This window comes from Macaca mulatta, chromosome 17, assembly GCF_049350105.2.
Source record: "Macaca mulatta isolate MMU2019108-1 chromosome 17, T2T-MMU8v2.0, whole genome shotgun sequence".
Classification (NCBI taxonomy): domain Eukaryota; kingdom Metazoa; phylum Chordata; class Mammalia; order Primates; family Cercopithecidae; genus Macaca; species Macaca mulatta.
In genome coordinates, this window is record NC_133422.1 from 12,100,988 (window position 1) to 12,121,815 (window position 20,828).

General features: G+C 35.9%; 1 protein-coding gene across 7 annotated transcripts in view; it reads left to right on the forward strand.

Moving 5' to 3' along the window:
• The window catches only part of BRCA2 (BRCA2 DNA repair associated), an 86,425-nt gene that overhangs the window by 6,590 nt on the left and 59,007 nt on the right, over positions 1-20,828 (forward strand). For 5 of the 7 annotated variants that reach the window (XR_013407876.1, XM_077974177.1, XM_077974176.1 and 2 more), the window contains exons 4-11: positions 3,658-3,766; positions 4,772-4,821; positions 4,913-4,953; positions 5,170-5,284; positions 8,168-8,217; positions 9,633-9,744; positions 10,981-12,096; positions 14,980-19,917. Coding sequence is in view for 6 of the 7 variants with exons in the window: in XM_077974177.1 (XP_077830303.1) it covers positions 3,658-3,766; positions 4,772-4,821; positions 4,913-4,953; positions 5,170-5,284; positions 8,168-8,217; positions 9,633-9,744; positions 10,981-12,096; positions 14,980-19,917 (6,531 nt within the window). In the remaining variant the exon portion in view is untranslated. The remainder of the gene's footprint in view (positions 1-3,657; positions 3,767-4,771; positions 4,822-4,912; positions 4,954-5,169; positions 5,285-8,167; positions 8,218-9,632; positions 9,745-10,980; positions 12,097-14,979; positions 19,918-20,828) is intronic. The other 2 variants (XM_077974180.1, XM_077974181.1) reach the window with 2 other exon arrangements.

Genomic DNA, 20,828 nt, shown 5'->3' on the forward strand with positions numbered 1-20,828 from the left:
TAGTGTGATATAAGAGCATGTACTAAGTGCATGAAAAGTGAACAGCCGTCTCTCTAGTTGGTCAGAAAAAGCTCCATGAAGCAGTTTTTGCTGAATCTTGAAAGATATACCTAAGGTCAAATGGCTAAGTTTTTAATTATAACCTGCTAGAATTGATCTATAACCAAGGAAGGATAGTAAGGAATTAATAAGGCCACTCTCAACTCCCTGCAAAGGAGTTAACTTTTTGAAGTCTATAATACATAAATCTGCTGACTAGTCTCTTGAGACCTTTTGCTTTTAAATTTACTTGAGATTCAGTATTGAAAAGTAAGAGTAATAGACTTAAACTGTGCTTTTCAACCGGCTTTGTTCAGTTCTGACATGTAATATATTATTTTTTTAAAAATTATTCCTGAAGTTCTATGAGGAATTGTGCTGTTTCTGCCTCTCAGCAGTCCTTCGTTTTGCATTAAATCATACGCATTTCTCTTACCATTCTTCACCTTATTAATGAGATCTTCAGGTTATTTGTGAAATGTTTATTTGGTAATTAACTTTTTTTCACCTAGTTCATTTTTTTAACTTTTTTTTTTTTTAATAGCAAGGTTTCTTTTCATTGTTGAACTAAAATGGATGTGTTATTATTAACTGAACTCCTTAGTTTACATTAGAGTTCACCCTTTGTATGGTTCTACGGATTTTGACAAACGTATAATGTCATATATCTACCATTATGGCATTATACCGAATAGTTTTGCTGCCCTAAAAATCTCTTGAGTTCCACTTGCTCACCCATCCTTCCTCCTGAGCCCCTGGCAGCCACTGATCTTTTTATTGTTTGTGTAGTTTTGCCTTTTCCAGAATGTCATGTAGTTGCAATCATACAGAATATAGCATTTTCAGACTGGCTTCTTTCACTTAGGAATATGCTGAGACCGGCTCCATTGTAGAGACCCTAACTCAGCAGTGCTAGAGGAATTAAAGACACACACACAGAAATAGAGCAGTGTAGAGTGGGAAATCAGGGGTCTCAGCAGCCTTCAGAGCTGAGAGCCTGAACACAGTTTTACCTACACATTTATTGACAGCAAGCTAGTGATAAGCATTGTTTCTATAGATTATAGATTAACTAAAAGTATTCCTTGGGGGAAATAAAGGGATGGGCTGAAGTAAAGGGATGGGTTTGGCTAGTTATCTGCAGCAGGAGCATGTCCTTAAGGCACAGATCTTTCATGCTATTGTTTGTGGTTTAAGAATGCCTTTAGCGGTTTTCCGCCCTGGGTGGGCCAGGTGTTCCTTGCCCTCATTCCAGTAAATCCACAACCTTCCAGCATAGGTGTCATGGCCATCAGGAACATGTCACAGTGCTGCAGAGATTTTGTTTATGGCCAGTTTTGGGGCCAGTTTATGGCCAGATTTGGGGGCCTGTTCCCAACAGCAATATGTGTTTAAGTTCTTCCATGTCTTTTAATGATTTCATGCTGAATAATACTCCATCGTATTGATGTACCACAGCTTGTTTATCCATTCATCTATTGAAGGACATCTTGGCTGCTTCCAAATTTTGGCAATTATGAATAATGCTGGTATAAACATTCACAAACAGGTTTTTGTGTGAACATATTTTCACCTCATTTTGGTTCACACCAAAGAGCACGATTGTGGGATAATATAGTAAGAGTATGTTTAGTTTTATGAGAAACTACAAGCTGTCTTCCAAAGTAGCTGTTCCATTTTGTATTCCCACCAGCAGTGAATGAGAGTTCTTGTTGCTCACATCCTCACCAGCATTTGGTGTGTCCGTGTTTTGAATTCTAGCCATTCTAATAAGTGTGTAGTGGTATCTCATTGTTTGTTTTATTTTTTAAAGTCAATTTCCTTTCAAGAATTAGCTACTTTTTAGTATCTTTAATTAAAAATCTCATTAGAGAATGACGTGGGATATTTTGTTGAAGTGGGGTTTTTAAATTACACATACATTTGCTTTATTAATGATTATGTCTAGTCCATGTTAACTTGAAAAATGAGAATATAATGAGACATTTATGCTGCTACAAATAGTTTTATATTTGGTCTTCGCGTTATTTTAGTAACATTGATAGAGCTTATTTTTCTCAAAAGCTAAGTTAGAGATTATAGGACCAACCAAAGCAACTATTTTCTAAGAGTAATAATAAGTGCCTCAGGTGCCAAATTTGCAGTTACCTTCAACTATTGGAAGCGTATGAGTACTTAATGCCCTGGAGAGTCAAATATAATGTACTTTAATACAGAAAATAGAAATATTGAAAAACTGTAAATTGGATTTCACCTATAGCTTTAGAAACTCTGAACATTATTTTCTTAGAAAATAGATGTGTTCAATAAGAATAGAAATTATGTATTACTGTCTGCAACTCACTTTGTCTAATTATATCCAATTTATTCTTCCAGTCAATATTTCAGGAGTAACTAACATATCAGACATTTTTTAGTTGCTAGGGATACAGTGATAAATGACAAAATCTCTGCCTCAGATTGCTCACAGCCTAATGGGGGGAAAAGAACAGTGTATGATAAACTCTTCAGGGAACACGTAGGAGGGGCAAACACTTAATCTTACCTTAGGGATCACTAAAGCTTTCTGGAGGAGGTAGTTTCTAAATGGAAGCCTGAAAGAGTTGTTCCAGGTGAAGAGAAACGAAGAAGGGGAAACAGCTTGTACAAAGTCCTAGAGATTAAAGAAAGCATTATTTCAGGATATGCACATGGTTGGGTATGGATAAAAAGACCGTAAAAGAATGGCATCATAAAAATTAAGAAGTAAATTGTCATATAAATATATGTATTTCTTATGTACTTACAAAAACTAAAAATGAAGAAAATAAGTAAATTGTGAAAGGCCTTGATACTATGGAGTTTAACTTGATCTTGAAAAGTAAGATCTTGAAAGATTTTTAGCAGAAATGATATGGTCAGATCTGGTACATTGGTAGGCTTTCAGTAAATGTCTTTTCCCTTATTCCTTTTTTCTCTTTCTTTCTTTTTTTGTTTAAAGAGATGAGATGTTGCTTTTTTCCCAGGCTGGAGTACAGTGGCATGAACCATAGCTCAAGCTCCTGGGTTCAGTGTTGAACTCCCGCCTCAAGCAATCCTCCCACCTCAGTCTCTGAAAGCCCTGGGAAGATGATGATGATGATGATGATGATTATTATTATTATTTTGAGACAGAGTCTTCCTCTGTCATTCAGGCTGGAGTGCAGTGGCGCTATCTCAGCTCACTGCAAGCTCCACCTCCCGGGTTCATGCCATTCTCCTGCCTCAGCCTCCCAAGTAGCTGGGGCTACAGGTGCCCACCACCACACCTGGCTAATTTTTTTGTATTTTTAGTGGAGACGGGGTTTCACCGTGTTAGCCCAGATGGTCTCGATCTCCTATCCACCTGTCTCAGCCTCCCAAAGTGCTGGGATGACAGGCGTGAGCCACTGCACCTGGCCAGCCCTGGGATTATAAACCACTGTGCTTGGGACATTCTTTTTGGGGGTTAATCAGCAAACGGAAAAACCTCTTCTGACAACTCCCTATACATTCTTCTTCCCAGTATAGATAAGACTTTTTGTTTTTAAACACTTCCAAAGAATGAAAATTTATAATCCAGAGTATATACATTCTCACTGAATTATTGTACTGTTTCAGGAAGGAATGTTCCCAGTAGTAGACATAAAAGTCTTCGCACAGTGAAAGCTGAAATGCATCAAGCAGATGATGTGACCTGTCCACTTCTAAATTCCTGTCTTAGTGAAAGGTATGATGAAGTGATTATATTATAATATTTAAATGTAACATTTCCCTAAATATATTTGTTTTATGAAGATGAATCTGATTTTTATGCTAATATTTTGGCTAAGAGCCTGGTGGAAGATATTATATTTTAAAATAATCTTTTAGGTTGAGTATTTTAATAGAATAATTTTTACGTTAGAAACATGCAAGTTGTTGTTCTTGTGATGTTGAGTTGGCTGGTTTTCTGTATATTCTGTGATTTTTTTAAGTAACATAACAGTTGTGAAAAGCAGTAAGTCCGTCCTTGAATTATCAATTTAAAATAAATTGTGGTGGCCGAGATCCGGCCACTGCACTCCAGCCTGGGCGTCTCAAAAAAATAAATAAATAAATAAATAAATAAATAAATAAATAAATAAATAAAATTGTGTACTTTTCATCTTTGGAGAGAATATGATTTACTTTACAATTTTTTTTTTTTGAGACAGAGTCTGTCTCTGTCACCCAGGCTGGAGTACAGTGGTGCAATCTCTGCTCACTGCAAGCTCTGCCTCCCGAGTTCACGTCATTCTCCTGCCTCAGCCTCCCAAGTAGCTGGGACCACAGGCGCCTGCCACCACACCTGGCTAATTTTTTGTGTTTTTAGTAGAGATGGGGTTTCACCATGTTAGCCAGGATGGTCTCGATCTCCTGACCTCGTGATCCACCCACCTTGGCCTCTGAAAGTGCTGGGATTACAGGCGTGAGCCACTGTGCCCGGCCTACTTTACCAAAGTTTTGAGTTTAAAATACACAGTTTCCAGCAGCTGAAATTTGTGATGAGTATATATACGTTGGCATTTTAAACATCACTTGATGATTACTTAATGCTTCATGAGAGATTTACTTTTTAAAAAGTAATATAAAATATCTAAAAGTACTATTCCAACAATTTATATGAATGAGAATCTTCTTTTAAAAATAAGATAAACTAGTTTTTGCCAGTTTTTAAAAAATAACCTAAGGAATTTGCTTTGTTTTATTTTAGTCCTGTTGTTCTACAGTGTACGCATGTAACACCACAAAGAGATAAGTCAGGTATGATTAAAAACAATGCTTTTTATTCTTAGAATACTAAGAAATGTTAATAAAATTAAAACTTAACAATTTTCCCCTTTTTTACCCTCAGTGGTATGTGGGAGTTTGTTTCATACACCAAAGTTTGTGAAGGTAAATATTCTATCTGGTTTATTTTTATGACTTAGTAATTGAGAATTTGACAATAGCGTTATACCTTTCCCCTGAGATTTACAAATCTGTACCTAGCATTCTTCCTCATATAGGCATTCAGTAAACGATAAGTGAAATAAAAAGTGAATGAAAAAATAATATCCTTAATGATCAGGGCATTTCTGTAAAAAAATAAACTCTTTTATTTCCTCCCAGGGTCGTCAGACTCCAAAACATATTTCTGAAAGTCTGGGAGCTGAGGTGGATCCTGATATGTCTTGGTCAAGTTCTTTAGCTACACCACCCACCCTTAGTTCTACTGTGCTCATAGGTAATAATAGCAAATGTATATTTACAAGAAAGAGCAGAGGAGGTTGATAATTGTCATCTCTAATACTTCTGTTAAAAAGAAAATATGAAAAGAAAATATTAGATAATGTCTTTGATAATTGTGTTAGTAGTTGACAATAATTTTATTCTATTAAGTGTAGATTGGGATAAATACAAATACATTAAGTGGTAGTCTGTCCACCGGGGTCAAGCATTATGTTTTAGTACGATGTGATTAATGTAGAATAGCTTACAAATATTCCTTTACTGGCCCATACAAGCATTTAAGAGGCAGTATTTGGTGTGACTGTTTTTTTTTTTTTTTACAGATGATTGTGGTAATTAGGACATTAAAGCAGCATTAAATAAGCTTTTGTTTTCTCTACTTAAATGTGTTCTAAGGTCTGTATTGCCAGTAGTACTGAGTTGAGGTCTTAAATTCCACAAGTGTAAATTACACAACTATGTGATAAACTGCAATATTTAATTTATCCATTCATTAAACTGTAAACTATTTGCAGTCTCACCATAGTTTCTGTTACTAGGATCTAGAAATATTTCCAATTGTAGGCTGGTTGCAGTGGCTCATGCCTGTGATACCAACACTTTGGGAGGCTGAGAAGGGCAGATCACATGAGGCCAGGAGTTTGAGACCAGCCTGTACAACGTGGTGAAACCCTGTCTCTATTAAAAATACAAAAATTAGCCAGGTGTGGTAGAACACACCCGTAATCCCAGCTACTTGGGGGCTGAGGCAAGAGAATTGCTTGAACCCGGGAGGCAGAGGTTGCGGTGAGCTGAGATTGTGCCGCTGAACTCCAGCCTGGGTGACAGGGAGGCTGAGACAGGAGGATCACGAGGTCAGGAGATCGAGACCATCCTGGCTAACATGGTGAAACCCCATCTCTACTAAAAATAGAAAAAATTAGCTGGGCGTGGTGGCAGACACCTGTAGTCCCAGCTACCCAGGAGGCTGAGGCAGGAGGATGGTGTGAACCTGGGAGGCGAATCTTGTAGTGATCTGAGATCACGCCATTGCACTCCAGCCTGTGCGACAGTGCAAGACTCCATCTCAAAAAAAAAAAACCAAAAAAACTTTCTGTTATAAAACTACTTATTGTGCGACAGAGCGAGACTCCGTCTCAAAAAAAAAAATACTTCCTGTTATAAAACTACTTAAAGATCTCGGAGTAGCTGAGATTTGGCTAATCATGACTTAGTATTTGAAAAGTTGTGACTTTTTTTTTTTTTAATTGAGACAAGGTTCTTCTCTGTTGCCCAGGCTGGAGTGCAGTGGCATAGTCGCAGTTCACTGCAGCCTCAACCTCCCAGGCTCAATTAATCTTTCTACCTCTTAGCCTTCCAAGTATCTGGGACTACAGGTACCATGCCACCAGTGTACTACCAGTCCTGGCTAATTTTTTTTGTATTTTTTGTAAAGGTGGGCCCTGCCATGTTGCCCACACTTGTCTCAAATTCCTGAGCTCAAGCAGCCACCACACCCACCTGTGACCATTCTTTTTTATTTTTATGAGATAATAAACATATAAGTTTAAATAAATATCTGTAAATAAATATGATTATAGTACAAACAAGTATTTGGAAGTTCATCTAAACAAACGCATCACAGTTTATAGGCAAAGGATGAAAGATTGAATAATAATGGGAAAAAAAGTAAGTATTCATTAACATTCTTTTTCTTTTTTTGTTTTGAGGCAGAGTCTCGCTCTGTTGCTCAAGCTGGAGTTCAGTGGTGCCATCTCGGCTCACTGCAACCTCTGCCTTCCGGGTTCAAGCAATTTTCCTGCCTCAGACTCCTGAGTAACTGGGATTACAGGCACCCACCACCACACCCAACTAATTTTTGTATTTTTAGTGGAGAGGGAGTTTCACCGGGTTGGCCAGTGTGGTCTCGAATTCCTGACCTCAAGTGATCTGCCCGTCTCAGCCACATTTTTTTTTCTAAGAAGATACTGGGCCAGATCATTGTTTCTCAATTTGCAGATTATGACCTATTAATAGTTGTGAAACTTATTTTGTGAGTCATATCTGCTCTTTTTAAATGTAATGAAAATTCTGAGTACATCACGTAGTTAGGGTTTAGAAAATAAAAAATACAGTATACCTAGTTAAATTTAGACTTCAGATTAACAGCGAATAATTTTGAGACATACTTAACACTAAAAAATTATTCGTTGTTTATCTGAAATTCAAATTTAATGAGGTGTCTTGTATTTTATCCAGAAGTCCTACACACAGTAAAGTTTGTTTTGTAAAACGTTTTTACTTGACCGTTGTGTGCCCATGTATGTGTGCAGTCATAAAGTGTGTGTGTGTGTATATGTATAACTAGGTTGTACTCAAAGCCCGAGCTTAATTTATTCCCAAACCAGTATTATATTTTGTTTATTCTAGCAAAATAACATTCTATTTTGATTCATCTTTAGCCGGGAGTAAACCCTATTCTGTTGCTTAGATGAAATAATATGGATAAAATCATTTTGAAAAGACGTGTTTAACATACAGTATGCCTTTAGGCTTTAATATTATCTAAATGAATGCTGAAGTCTCCAAGCTTTAGCTTTTAAGTTATAACCTCACAACATCATCTGATTTTCCAATTCATTGTGGACAGTATTACCATAAAGTAATGATCACTAAGCCATATCTTACCACCTTGTGAGTAGTACGAAGGAAGGAAGTATAGTTTATTCACTGTGTTGACTGACCTTTCTAGTTACTATACTTGAGTACTTGAATCAATTCATTTTGTTTCAAATGTGTCACGTAATCAAATAGTAGATGTGCTTTTTGATGTCTGACAAAAAATGAGTTTTTGCATTCTAGTGATAATATACAATACACATAAATTTTTGTCTTGCAGTCAGAAATGAGGAAGCATCTGAAACTCTATTTCCTCATGATACTACTGCTGTAAGTAAATATGACAAATTGATTAGACTGTTGAAACTGCTAACAATTTTGGAATGCCTTGTTAAATTATTTATCTTAACATTTTTAATTTCCTAATCTGTAATTTATCTAAGCCTTTGAAAAAGTCTCTAAACCTGATGCTATATGTGATTTTACCTTTCTGTGAAACTCTGCTGTCTCTGTTTAAGTTGCATATATACAATATATACAGTAGTCCCATCTTATTCATGGGGTATACATTCCAATATCCCCAGTGAATGCCTGAAACCTTAGATAGTACCGAACCCTATACGTATATTAAAAAAATATGTGTAGTATTTATGTATATATACCTATAATCTTTTTTTCTATAAGCACGTACCCTGTGATAAAGTTTAATTCATAAATTAGGCACAGTAAGAGATTAACAAGAACTAATAATAAAATAGAACAATTATAACAAAATACCGTAATAAAAGTTATGTGAATGTTTTGTCTCTCTGTCTCAAAATACCTTATTGTTCTGTACTCGTGTGGCAGCAGATGAATATAAAAATAAAAATTTTTATATTTTTCAGTCCAAACCTATTCTTGAATCTGTGTAACATTCCCTTACTTGCAGTAAATGGCTTGGTATCGTTTGTTTCAGGAGATCCCTTGCCAAAGTTTTCGTATAGGCTCTTTGCTTTCTGGCATAATGTGTAGCTGTCAATCAAAACAATCTGTTCATGTTTTCTACCCACAAATGTAATACCTTTTTTATTTCTATGGTGCACTGTGTGGCCATAACTTTTGCAGTTTGAGCTGTGACAGGAAAACCAGCTCATATGTCTTCCTCCTTCACAATCTCACAGATAGATTTGTTCTTACCATAGATTTTGCAGTACATTTTTTTTTCCTTAAGTCGAGAACTTTCACTGTTTCAATTAAAGGAAGCAGTTTATGGCTTCTTTCTGGCATATTTGAATTGCCAGCATCATTACACTTGTGCTTTGGGGCCATTGTTAAGTAAAATAAGGGTGACTTGAACACAAGCACTGTGGTACCACAATAGCCGATCTGATAACCAAGACTACTAAGTGAGTAACAGGTGAGTCCCATATACAGCCTGGATACTATCGCTGGACAAAGGGATGATTCATGTCCCAAGTGGGATGGAGCAAGATGGTGCAAGTTTTTTTTCTCCATTTCCATTTTCCTTTCCTAAGATTTCCACATCGTAATGGTGCAAGATTTCATCACACTACTCAGGATGGCACACAATTTAAAACTTATTAATTGCTTACTTCTGGAATTTTCCATTAAAAATTTTTGGACCTAGTTTGATTGCAGGTAACTGAAATCACCAAAAGTGAAACCATGGATAAGGGGGGACTACTACTATATTTGCATTGAGAGTATTTATACTAGTGATTTTTAAACTATACTTTTTGCAGAATGTGAAAAGCTATTTTTCTAACCATGATAAAAGTCTGAAGAAAAATGATAGATGTATCCCTTCTGTGACAGACAGTGAAAACACAAATCAAAGAGAAGCTACAAGTCATAGTAAGTCCTCTGTTTAGTTGAACTACAGTTTTTTGTTATTGTTTTGGGTTTTTTTTTTTGAGATGGAGCCTTGCGCTGTCACCCATAATCTCAGTTTACTGCAACCTCTGCCTCCCGTGCTTAGGCGATTCTCCTGCCTCAGCTTCCCAAGTAGCTGGGATTACAAGCATGCACTACCACGCCCGACTACTTTTTGTATTTTTAGTAGAGATGACATTTCACCATGTTGGCCAAGCTGGTCTCAAATGGGCATAAGCCACCGTGCCCAGCTTGAACTACTGTTTTTAATTGGCACCATTGAAGGATTGCTCCTCTTTTCTTAAAGAGAAAATACATTACTTTTCCTTTCTTGACTACTGAAGTAGTGTTTTATCTTAAAGTATTGAGAGTAGAAACTAACTTGATGTGCCTGTGATCCCAGCTACTCAGGAGGCTGAGGTGGGAGGATCGCTTAAGCCCAGGGGGTCAAGGTTGCAGTGAGCTGTGTTTGTGCCACTGCACTCCCACCTGGGCGACAGAGTGAGACCCTGTCTCAATGGAAAAAAAGAGAAACTAATTTGATTTCCATGACGGTATTTAAATACCGTATAAGATAGTACTGTTCAATATGTGGTGGTGACACAAAAACAAAGCCTATTGAAAATTTTCAGAGACAGTAAGATATATAATTAACAAAATCTGAGCTTTTTTTTCTAATTAGAAAGTAAATGTGGTTTAGATATACCATAGTTTACCTAATCAGGTCATGGATTATTGCACTTTTCTTAGTATGTGTGTATGTTTGTATAACTGTAGGATTTGATATCTGTTTTTGCTTGTGGTATCATGTATGTATGTATATGCATATGTAAAGTCAGATTTACCCTTATACGGCCACAAAATTGATTTGGAACATCTGTTTTGATAGGTCTTAGAATATTTAATTGTATATATGGTAAGATTAGGTGAGTTTTAATTGTGTAGAACTGCTAAAGAAAGATTTTTAGGGATTGTTGTATGAATAAAAGGCTTTAGGTTCATTGGAATCAGGGGAATCAGGCTTTACTAGGAGAACAGGAGAAGGGGTGACTAGCCAAAAAATAAAATGCCAAGTACTCACAATAACCCTTTAAATACTGACATGTAATATTAAGTATATTCTACATATACTTTTTCTATGAGAAAGGTTATGAGAATAATGTAAATTATATGGCTTATAAAATGTCATTAATGTGCTTCTGTTTTATACTTTAACAGGATTTGGAAGAACATTAGGGAATTCATTTAAAGTAAATAGCTGCAAAGACCACATTGGAAAGTCAATGCCAAATGTCCTAGAAGATGAAGTATATGAAACAGTTGTAGATACCTCTGAAGAAGATAGTTTTTCATTATGTTTTTCTAAATGTAGAACAGGAAATCTACAAAAAGTAAGAACTAGCAAGACTAGGAAAAAAATTTTCCATGAAGCAAATGCTGATGAATGTGAAAAATCTAAAAACCAAGTGAAAGAAAAAGACTCATTTGTATCTGAAATGGAATCAAGTGATACTGATCCATTATATTCAAATGTAGCAAATCAGAAGCCCTTTGAGAGTGGAAGTGACAAAATCTCCAAGGAAGTTGTACCATCTTTGGCCTGCGAATGGTCTCAACTAACCCTTTCAGGTCTAAATGGAACCCAGATGGAGAAAATACCCCTATTGCATATTTCTTCTTGTGACCAAAATAATTCAGAAAAAGACCTATTAAACACAGAGAATGAAAGAAAGAAAGATTTTCTTACTTCAGAGAATTCTTTGCCACATATTTCTAGCCTACCAAAATCAGAGAAGCCATTAAATGAGGAAACAGTGGTAAATAAGAGAGATGAAGAGCAGCATCTTGAATCTCACAGAGACTACATTCTTGCAGTAAAGCAGGCAGTATCTGAAACTTCTCCAATGGCTTCTTCATTTCAGGGTATCAAAAAGTCTATATTCAGAATAAGAGAATCACCTAAAGAGACTTTCAATGCAAGTTTTTCAGGTCATGTGACTGATCCAAACTTTAAAAAAGAAACTGAAGCCTCTGAAAGTGGACTGGAAATACATACTGTTTGCTCACGGAAGGATGACTCCTTATGTCCAAATTCAATTGATAATGGAAGCTGGCCAGCTGCCACCACACAGACTTCTGTAGCTTCGAAGAATGCAGGTTTAATATCTACTTTGAAAAAGAAAACAAATAAGTTTATTTATGCTATACGTGATGAAACATCTTATCAAGGAAAAAAAATACCGAAAGACCAAAAATCAGAACTAATGAACTGTTCAGCCCAATTTGAAGCAAATGCTTTTGAAGCACCACTTACATTTGCAAATGCTGATTCAGGTACCTTTCTCTTTTTTTTTTTTTTTTTTTTTTTTGAGTAAATAATACATACAGTTTTATAGATGATGATTCCTTATGTGTGTTTTTGTGCTTTTTAAAATCTTCGTATCTTATATTTAATCTTAGGCATTGTCTGTATGCATTATTGTTTAGGTCTTTAATTACCAGTGTTTAGAATCAGGTCACTCAAACATGGTAGATAAGTTTGCATAGTATGTATATATCCGTCACTCTTGAGACAGCTTTATTTTAAGTTCTAGGGTACATGTGCAGGACATGCAGGTTTGTTACATAGGTAAACGTGTGCCATGTTGGTTTGCTGCACCTGTCAACCCTTCACCTAAGTATTAAGCCCAACATGTATTAACTATTTTTCCTGATGCTCTCCCTCCCCCAGCACACCCCACCTCCAGACAGACCGTAGTGTGTGTTGTTCCCCTCCCTGTGTCCGTGTGTTCTCATTGTTCAGCTCCCACTTATGAGTGAGAACATGTGATGTTTGGTTTTCTGTTCCTGCATTAGTTTGCTTAGGATAATGGCTTCCAGCTCCATCCATGTCCCTGCAAAGGACATGATCTTGTTCCTTTTATGGCTGCATGGTATTCCATGGTGTATAGTTTCACATTTTCTTTATCTAGTCTGTCACTGATGGGCATTTGGGTTGATTCCATGTCTGTGCTATTGTGAATAGTGCTGCGGCGAACATACATGTGAATGTATCTTTATAATAGAATGATTTTTATTCCTTTGGTATATACCCAGTAATGAGATTGCTGAGTTAGATGGTATTTCTGGTTCTAAGTCTTTGAGGAATTGCCACACTGTCTTCCACAATGGTTGAACTAATTTACATTCCAGCCAACAACTTGAGACAGTTTTTGATTCATAAACATTCAGAGCTTGGCTAGCTAATTCCTGCTTTAATTTAAAAAGTGTTTATTATACACAAATTGGACAACTCTATAAATAAGTGTTGGTATTTACTATGTATTTTTCTCTAAAGCATGTTAAAAAAATTAGGCTAGATATAGTGGCTAATGCCTGTAATCTTAGCACTTTGGGAGGCTAAGGCAGGAGGATCACTTGTGGTCAGGAGTTTAAGAACACCCTGGGCAACTTAGCAAGACCCCATCTCTACAAAATATTTAAAATACCCAGGCATGGTGGCATGCTTCTGATGTTGTAGCTACCCAAGATGCTCAGATGGGAGCATCACTTGAGCCCAAGTGACTGAGGCTGCAGTGAACCAAAATTGTACCAGTGCACTCCAGCCTGGGCTACAAAATGAGACCTTGTCCCCCCAAAAAAAAAAAAAAAGGTAGTACTAGCTAAATTTAATGTAGGCCGGTTCTAAAATAATGATTTGTTGCTGTTGTTGTTACATAATTTTCTTAAATATTTTGAAGATTGCGTACTGTTATTGCTCTATTTCGGCATCTCTACGGTGTAACTCTGTCCTCTTTGTTGTTACAACTGTTCACTTAGCAACTAAACTGTATGTTTACAAAGTGATTTTATCTACCTATGAGAAGATTTTAATGAATAGCTCAGTGAATAGTAGAGTTGGTGAGACCAGAGTACAGAACTGTTTGAAGTTTGGGTTAAATTTTTAGAGGAAAATGTTTGATACTATGCATATCATAGTTAAAGCCAATGAAAAAGTTAATATAGGCCAGACGCGGTGGCTCATGCCTATAATCCCAGCACTTTGGGAGGCCAAGGCAGGCAGATCACTTAAGGTCAAGAGTTCGAGACCAGCCTGGTCAACATGGTAAAACCCCATCTCTATTAAAAAAACAAAAACTATCCAGATGTGGTGGCATGTGCCTGTAATCCCTGCTACTCTGGAGGCTAAGGCAGGAGAATCACTTGAACCTGGGAGATGGAGGTTGCAATGAGCTGAGATCACACCACTGCACTCCAGCCTAGGTGACAGAGCGAGACTCCATCTCAAAAAAAAAAAGAGCTAATACATGTGATCACTGATGAAATAAATGTGATCACTGATGAAATAAAATGCAATTAAGAACTGGTGAGTAGAAAATTCAGAGGGTCAAGAAATTTAACAGAGCAGTTGAACTCAATTGCCTTTATCATTGAGATTAGGTCATCTTTCAGGCTTTTAGTATATGGACCCTGTTTTTAAAAATTGTGGTTTTGTTTTTTTCAATGTGAAAAAATTAAGAAAATTGTTACTTTTCTAATTCCTTTTCTATGCCTTGCTTTTCTGTTCACACCTGTATTAATAGCAATGAAATTTTTTCAATTTTATTTTCCAATAAAAATTACTTTGAGTTTTGTTTATGGTAGCTAGCTACTTCCTTGACCTCGATACTAATTTTGATTGAGTTGGTACCTGTTATTAAAAAAAAAACTTAGTTCTAATTTATCTTTAGCTAAAAAATGTAATAACTAAAACATAGAGCATATTTAGGATTCTTTCTGCTTTAAATTTGACATTCACTTATTCTCATGTAATTTGTGTTTTGAACACTACCCTTTTTATTTATTTTTATTTTTTAGAGACTGTCTCATTCTTTTACCTAGTCTGGAGTGCACTGGTGTGATCTCAGCTCACCGTAGCCTCAACCTCCTGGGCTCAAGCAGTCCTTGCACCTCACCCTCCCGAGTAGCTGGTACCACATGCATACACCACCACACCCAGCTAATTTTTATTTTTCTTAGAGTCATGGTCTCGCTATGTTGCAGGCTAGTCTCGAACTCCTGGGCTCAAGCAGTCTTCCTGCCTCAGCCTCCCAAAAGAGCTGAGATTACAGGCATGAGCCACCGTGCCCAAACACTACCTTTTTAACTTAGTGAAAAATATTTAGTGAATGTGATTGATGGTACTTTAATTTTGTCACTTTGTGTTTTTATGTTTAGGTTTATTTCATTCTTCTGTCAAAAGAAGCTGTTCACAGAATTATTCTGAAGAACCAACTTTGTCCTTAACCAGCTCTTTTGGGACAATTCTGAGGAAATGTTCTAGAAATGAAACATGTTCTTCTAATAATACAATAATCTCTCAGGATCTTGATTATAAAGAAGCAAAATGTAATAAGGAAAAACTACAGTTATTTATTACCCCAGAGGCTGATTCTCTGTCGTTTCTGCAGGAAGGGCAGTATGAAAATGATCCAAAAAGCAGAAAAGTTTCAGATATAAAAGAAGAGGTCTTGGCTGCAGCACATCACCCAGTACAACATTCAAAAGCAGAATATAGTGATACTGACTTTCAATCCCAGAAAAGTCCTTTATATGACCATGAAAATGCCAGCACTCTTATTTTAACTCCTACTTCCAAGGATGTTCTGTCAAACCTAGTCATGATTTCTAGAGGCAAAGAGTCATACAAAATGTCAGACGAGCTCAAAGGTAACAATTATGAGTCTGATTTTGAACTAACCAAAAATATTCCCATGGAAGAGAATCAAGATGTATGTGCTTTAAGTGAAAATTCTAAACATGTTGAGCTGTTGCCACCTGAAAAATACATAAGAGTAGCATCACCTTCAAGAAAGGTACAATTCAACCAAAACACAAATCTAAGAGTAATCCAAAAAGATCAAGAAGAGACTACTTTAATTCCAAAAATAACTGTCAATCCAGACTCTGAAGAACTTTTCTCAGACAATGAGAATAATTTTGTCTTCCAAGTAGCTAATGAAAGGAATAATTTTGCTTTAGGAAATACTAAGGAACTTCATGAAACAGACTTGACTTGTGTAAATGAACCCATTTTCAAGAACTCTACCATGGTTTTATATGCAGACATAGGTGATAAACAAGCAACCCAAGTGTCGATTAAAGAAGATTTGGACTCATCAAATATAGTTTATGATCTTGCAGAGGAGAACAAAAATAGTGTAAAGCAGCATCTAAAAATGACTCTAGGTCAAGATTTACAACCGGACATCTTGAATATAGATAAAATTCCAGACAAAAATAATGATTGCATGGACAAATGGGCAGGACCCTTAGATCCAATTTCAAATCACAGTTTTGGAGGTTCTTTCAGAACAGCTTCAAATAAGGAAATCAAGGTCTCTGAACATAACATTAAGAAGAGCAAAATGTTCTTCAAAGATATTGAAGAACAGTATCCTACTAGTTTAGCTTGTGTTGAAATTGTAAATACCTTGGCGTTAGATAATCAAAAGAAACTGAGCAAGCCTCAGTCAATTAATACTGTATCTGCACATTTACAGAGTAGTGTAGTTGTTTCTGATTGTAAAAATAGTCATATAACCCCTCAGATGTCATTTTCAAAGCAGGATTTTAATTCAAACCATAACTTAACACCTAGCCAAAAGGCAGAAATTACAGAACTTTCTACTATATTAGAAGAATCAGGAAGTCAGTTTGAATTTACTCAGTTTAGAAAACCAAGCTACATATTGCAGAAGAATACATTTGAAGTGCCTGAAAACCAGGTGACTATCTTAAATACTACTTCTGAGGAAAACATAGAGGCTGGTCTTGTCATAATGAATGCCCCATCGATTGGTCAGGTAGACAGCAGCAAGCAATTTGAAGGTACAGTAGGAATTAAACAAAAGTTTGCTGGCTTGTTGAAAAATGACTGTAACAAAAGTGCTTCTGGTTATTTAACAGATGAAAATGAAGTGGAGTTTAGGGGCTTTTATTCTGCTCATGGCGTAAAACTGAATGTTTCTACTGAAGCTCTGCAAAAAGCTGTGAAACTGTTCAGTGATATTGAGAATATTAGTGAGGAAACTTCTGCAGAAGTAGATCCAATAAGTTTATCTTCAAGTAAATTTCATGATTCTGTTGTTTCAATGTTTAAGATAGAAAATCATAATGATAAAACTGTAAGTGGAAAAAATAAATGCCAACTGATATTACAAAATAATATTGAAATGACTACTGGGACTTTTGTTGAAGAAATTACTGAAAATTACAAGATAAATACTGAAAATGAAGATAACAAATATACTGCTGCCAGTAGAAATTCTCGTAACTTAGAATTTGTTGGCAGTGATTCAAGTAAAAATGATACTGTTTGTATTCATAAAGATGAAAAGGACTTGCCATTTACTGATCAGCACAACATATGTCTTAAATTATCTGGCCAGTTTATGAAGGAGGGAAACACTCAGATTAAAGAAGGTTTGTCAGATTTAACTTTTTTGGAAGTCGTGAAAGCTCAAGAAACATGTCATGGTAATACTTCAAATAAAGAACAGTTAACTGCTACTAAAACAGAGCAAAATATAAAAGATTTTGAGACTTTTTATATATCTTTTCAGACTGCAAGTGGGAAAAATATTAGTGTCACCAAAGAGTCATTTAATAAAATTGTAAATTTCTTTGATCCGAAACCAGAAGAATTGCATAACTTTTCCTTAAATTCTAAATTACATTCTGACATAAGAAAGAACAAAATGGACAGTCTAAGTCATGAGGAAACAGACACAGTTAAAAACAAAATACTGAAAGAAAGTGTCCCAGTTGGTACTGGAAATCAACTAGTGACCTTCCAGGAACGACCCCAAGGTGATGAAAAGATCAAAGAACCTACTCTGTTGGGTTTTCATACAGCTAGTGGGAAAAAAGTTAAAATTACAAAGGAATCTTTGGACAAAGTGAAAAATCTTTTTGATGAAAAAGAGCAAGGTACTAGTGAAATCACCAGTTTTAGCCATCAATGGGCAAAGACCCTAAAGTACAGAGAGGCTTGTAAAGACCTTGAATTAGCGTGTGAAACAGTTGAGATCACAACTGCCCCAAAGTGTAAAGAAATGCAGAATTCTCTCAATAATGATAAAAACCTTGTTTCTATTGAGACTGTGGTGCCACCTAAGCTGTTAAGTGATCATTTGTGTAGACAAACTGAAAATCTCAAAACGTCAAAAAGTATCTTTTTGAAAGTTAAAGTACATGAAAATGTAGAAAAAGAAACAGCAAAAAGTCCTGCAACTTGTTACACAAATCAGTCCCCTTATTCAGTCATTGAAAATTCAGCCTTGGCTTTTTACACAAGTTGTAGTAGAAAACGTTCTGTGAGTCAAACTTCATTACTTGAAGCAAAACAATGGCTTAGAGAAGGAATATTTGATGATCAACCAGAAAGAATAAATACTGCAGATTATGTAGGAAATTCTTTGTATGAAAATAATTCAAAGAATACTATAGCTGAAAGTGACAAAAATCATCCCTCCGAAAAACAAGATACTACTTTAAATAACAGTAGCATGTCTAACAGCTATTCCTACCTTTCTGATGAAGTATATAGTGATTCGGGATATCTCTCAAAAAATAAACTTGATTCTGGTATTGAGCCAGTATTGAAGAAAGTTGAAGACCAAAAAAACACTAGTTTTTCCAAAGTAATATCCAGTGTAAAAGATGCAAATACATACCCTCAAACTGTAAATGAAGGTATTTGTGTTGAGGAACTTGTGACTAGCTCTTCACCCTGCAAAAATAAAAATGCAGCCATTAAATTGTCCATATCTAATTGTAATAATTTTGAGGTAGGGCCACCTGCATTTAGTACAGCCAGTGGTAAAATCATTTGTGTTTCACATGAAACAATTAAAAAAGTGAAAGAGATATTTACAGACAGTTTCGGTAAAGTAATTAAGGAAAACAATGAGAATAAATCAAATATTTGCCAAACAAAAATTGTGGCAGGTTGTTACGAGGCATTGGATGATTCAGAGGATATTTTTCATAACTCTCTAGATAGTGATGAGTGTAGCATGCATTCACATAAGGTTTTTGCTGACATTCAAAGTGAAGAAATTTTACAACATAACCAAAATATGTCTGGATTGGAGCAAGTTTCTAAAATGTCACCTTTTGATGTTAGTTTGGAAACTTCAGATATATGTAAATGTAGTATAGGGAAGCTTCCTAAGTCAGTCCCATCTACAAATATTTGTGGGATTTTTAGCACAGCAAGTGGAAAATCTGTCCAGGTATCAGATGCTTCATTACAAAAGGCAAGACAAGTGTTTTCTGAAATAGAAGATAGTACCAAGCAAGTCTTTTCCAAAGTATTGTTTAAAAGTAATGAACATTCAGACCAGCTCACAAGAGAAGAAAATACTACTATACATACTCCAAAACATTTAATATCATCCCAAAAAGACTTTTCACATAATGTGGTAAATTCATCTGCTTTCTCTGGATTTAGTACAGCAAGTGGAAAGCAAGTTTCCATTTCAGAAAGTTCCTTACACAAAGTTAAGGGAATGTTAGAGGAATTTGATATAATCAGAACTGAGCATAGTCTTCACTATTCACCTGCATCTAGACAAAATGAATCAAAAATACTTCCTTGTGTTGATAAGAGAACCCCAGAGCACTGTGTAAACTCAGAAATGGAAAAAGCCTGCAGTAAAGAATTTAATTTATCAAATAACTTTAATGTTGAAGGTGGTTCTTCAGAAAACAATATTAAAGTTTCTCCATCTCTCTCTCAATTTAAACAAGACAAACAACAGTTGGTATTAGGAACCAAAGTCTCACTTGTTGAGAACATTCACGTTTTGGGAAAAGAACAGGCTTCACCTGAAAATGTAAAAATGGAAATTGGTAAAACTGAAGCTTTTTCTGATGTTCCTGTGAAAACAAATATAGAAGTTTGTTCTACTTACTCCAAAGATTCAGAAAACTACTTTGAAACAGAAGCAGTAGAAATTGCTAAAGCTTTTATGGAAGATGGTGAACTGACAGATTCTGAACTGCCAAGTCATGCCACACACTCTCTTTTTACATGTCCTCAAAATGAGGAAATGGTTTTGTCAAATTCAAGAATTGGAAAAAGAAGAGGAGAGGCCCTTATCTCAGCGGGTAAGTGTTCGTTTTTACTTTTCATGTTGCCAATCACTATTTTTAAAGTGTTTATTCAGTAGACTTGGTATGCTAACAAGAATGTTATAAAGTAAGTATGTATTTTCAGCCATTTTTGCGTAGTTAGTTTGGGGGAGTATGGCTTGATATACAGATACACAGATTATCTGTGTACAGATTCTAACTCTTGGTATACAGATTCGATATCTCTGAATCTGTATGCCAAGAAATCATGTTTTAAGGGTCTCTTAATGTATTTTCAAAAGATTATTAGTATAATAATTGAGAAATTACTGGTAAAAAGTTTGAGTTTCTCTAGAAAATTTGAAACTCTTTTAACAAAACCTGCATAATACTAACTTAACTGTTTTCATATACATAGCAAGTTCAGATTCTGACTTATATGAACTTAAAAAGTTGCTTTCTGGTTATACCGTGTACTGGGTAATATATACTACTTAGTTATACTAGTTATACTAGTTACATAGTTTCCTTATCTATAAAATGCAAATAACACCTTCCATGAGGGCTGGGTGTGGTCGCTCACACCTTGTAATCCCAACACTTTGGGAAGCCCAGGTGGGTGGATCACCTGAGGTCAGGAGTTTGAGACCAGCCTGACCAACATGGTGAAACCCTGTCTTTACAAAAAATTAGCCAGGTGTGGTGGCGCACACCTATAATCTCAACTACTCCAGAAGCTGAGGCAAGAGAATCACTGGAACCTGGGAGGCGGAGGTTGCAGTGAGCCGAGATCACACCACTGCTCTCCAGCCTGGGCAACAGAGCGACACTTTCTCAAAAAAAAAAAAAAAAAAGTGTATTTAAAGTACTTAATGAACTTGGCAGATAGTATGCAGAGAGTATTTAGTAAGTAAGGGTTGGCTTGCTCTCTTTTTTTCATTTAGAAA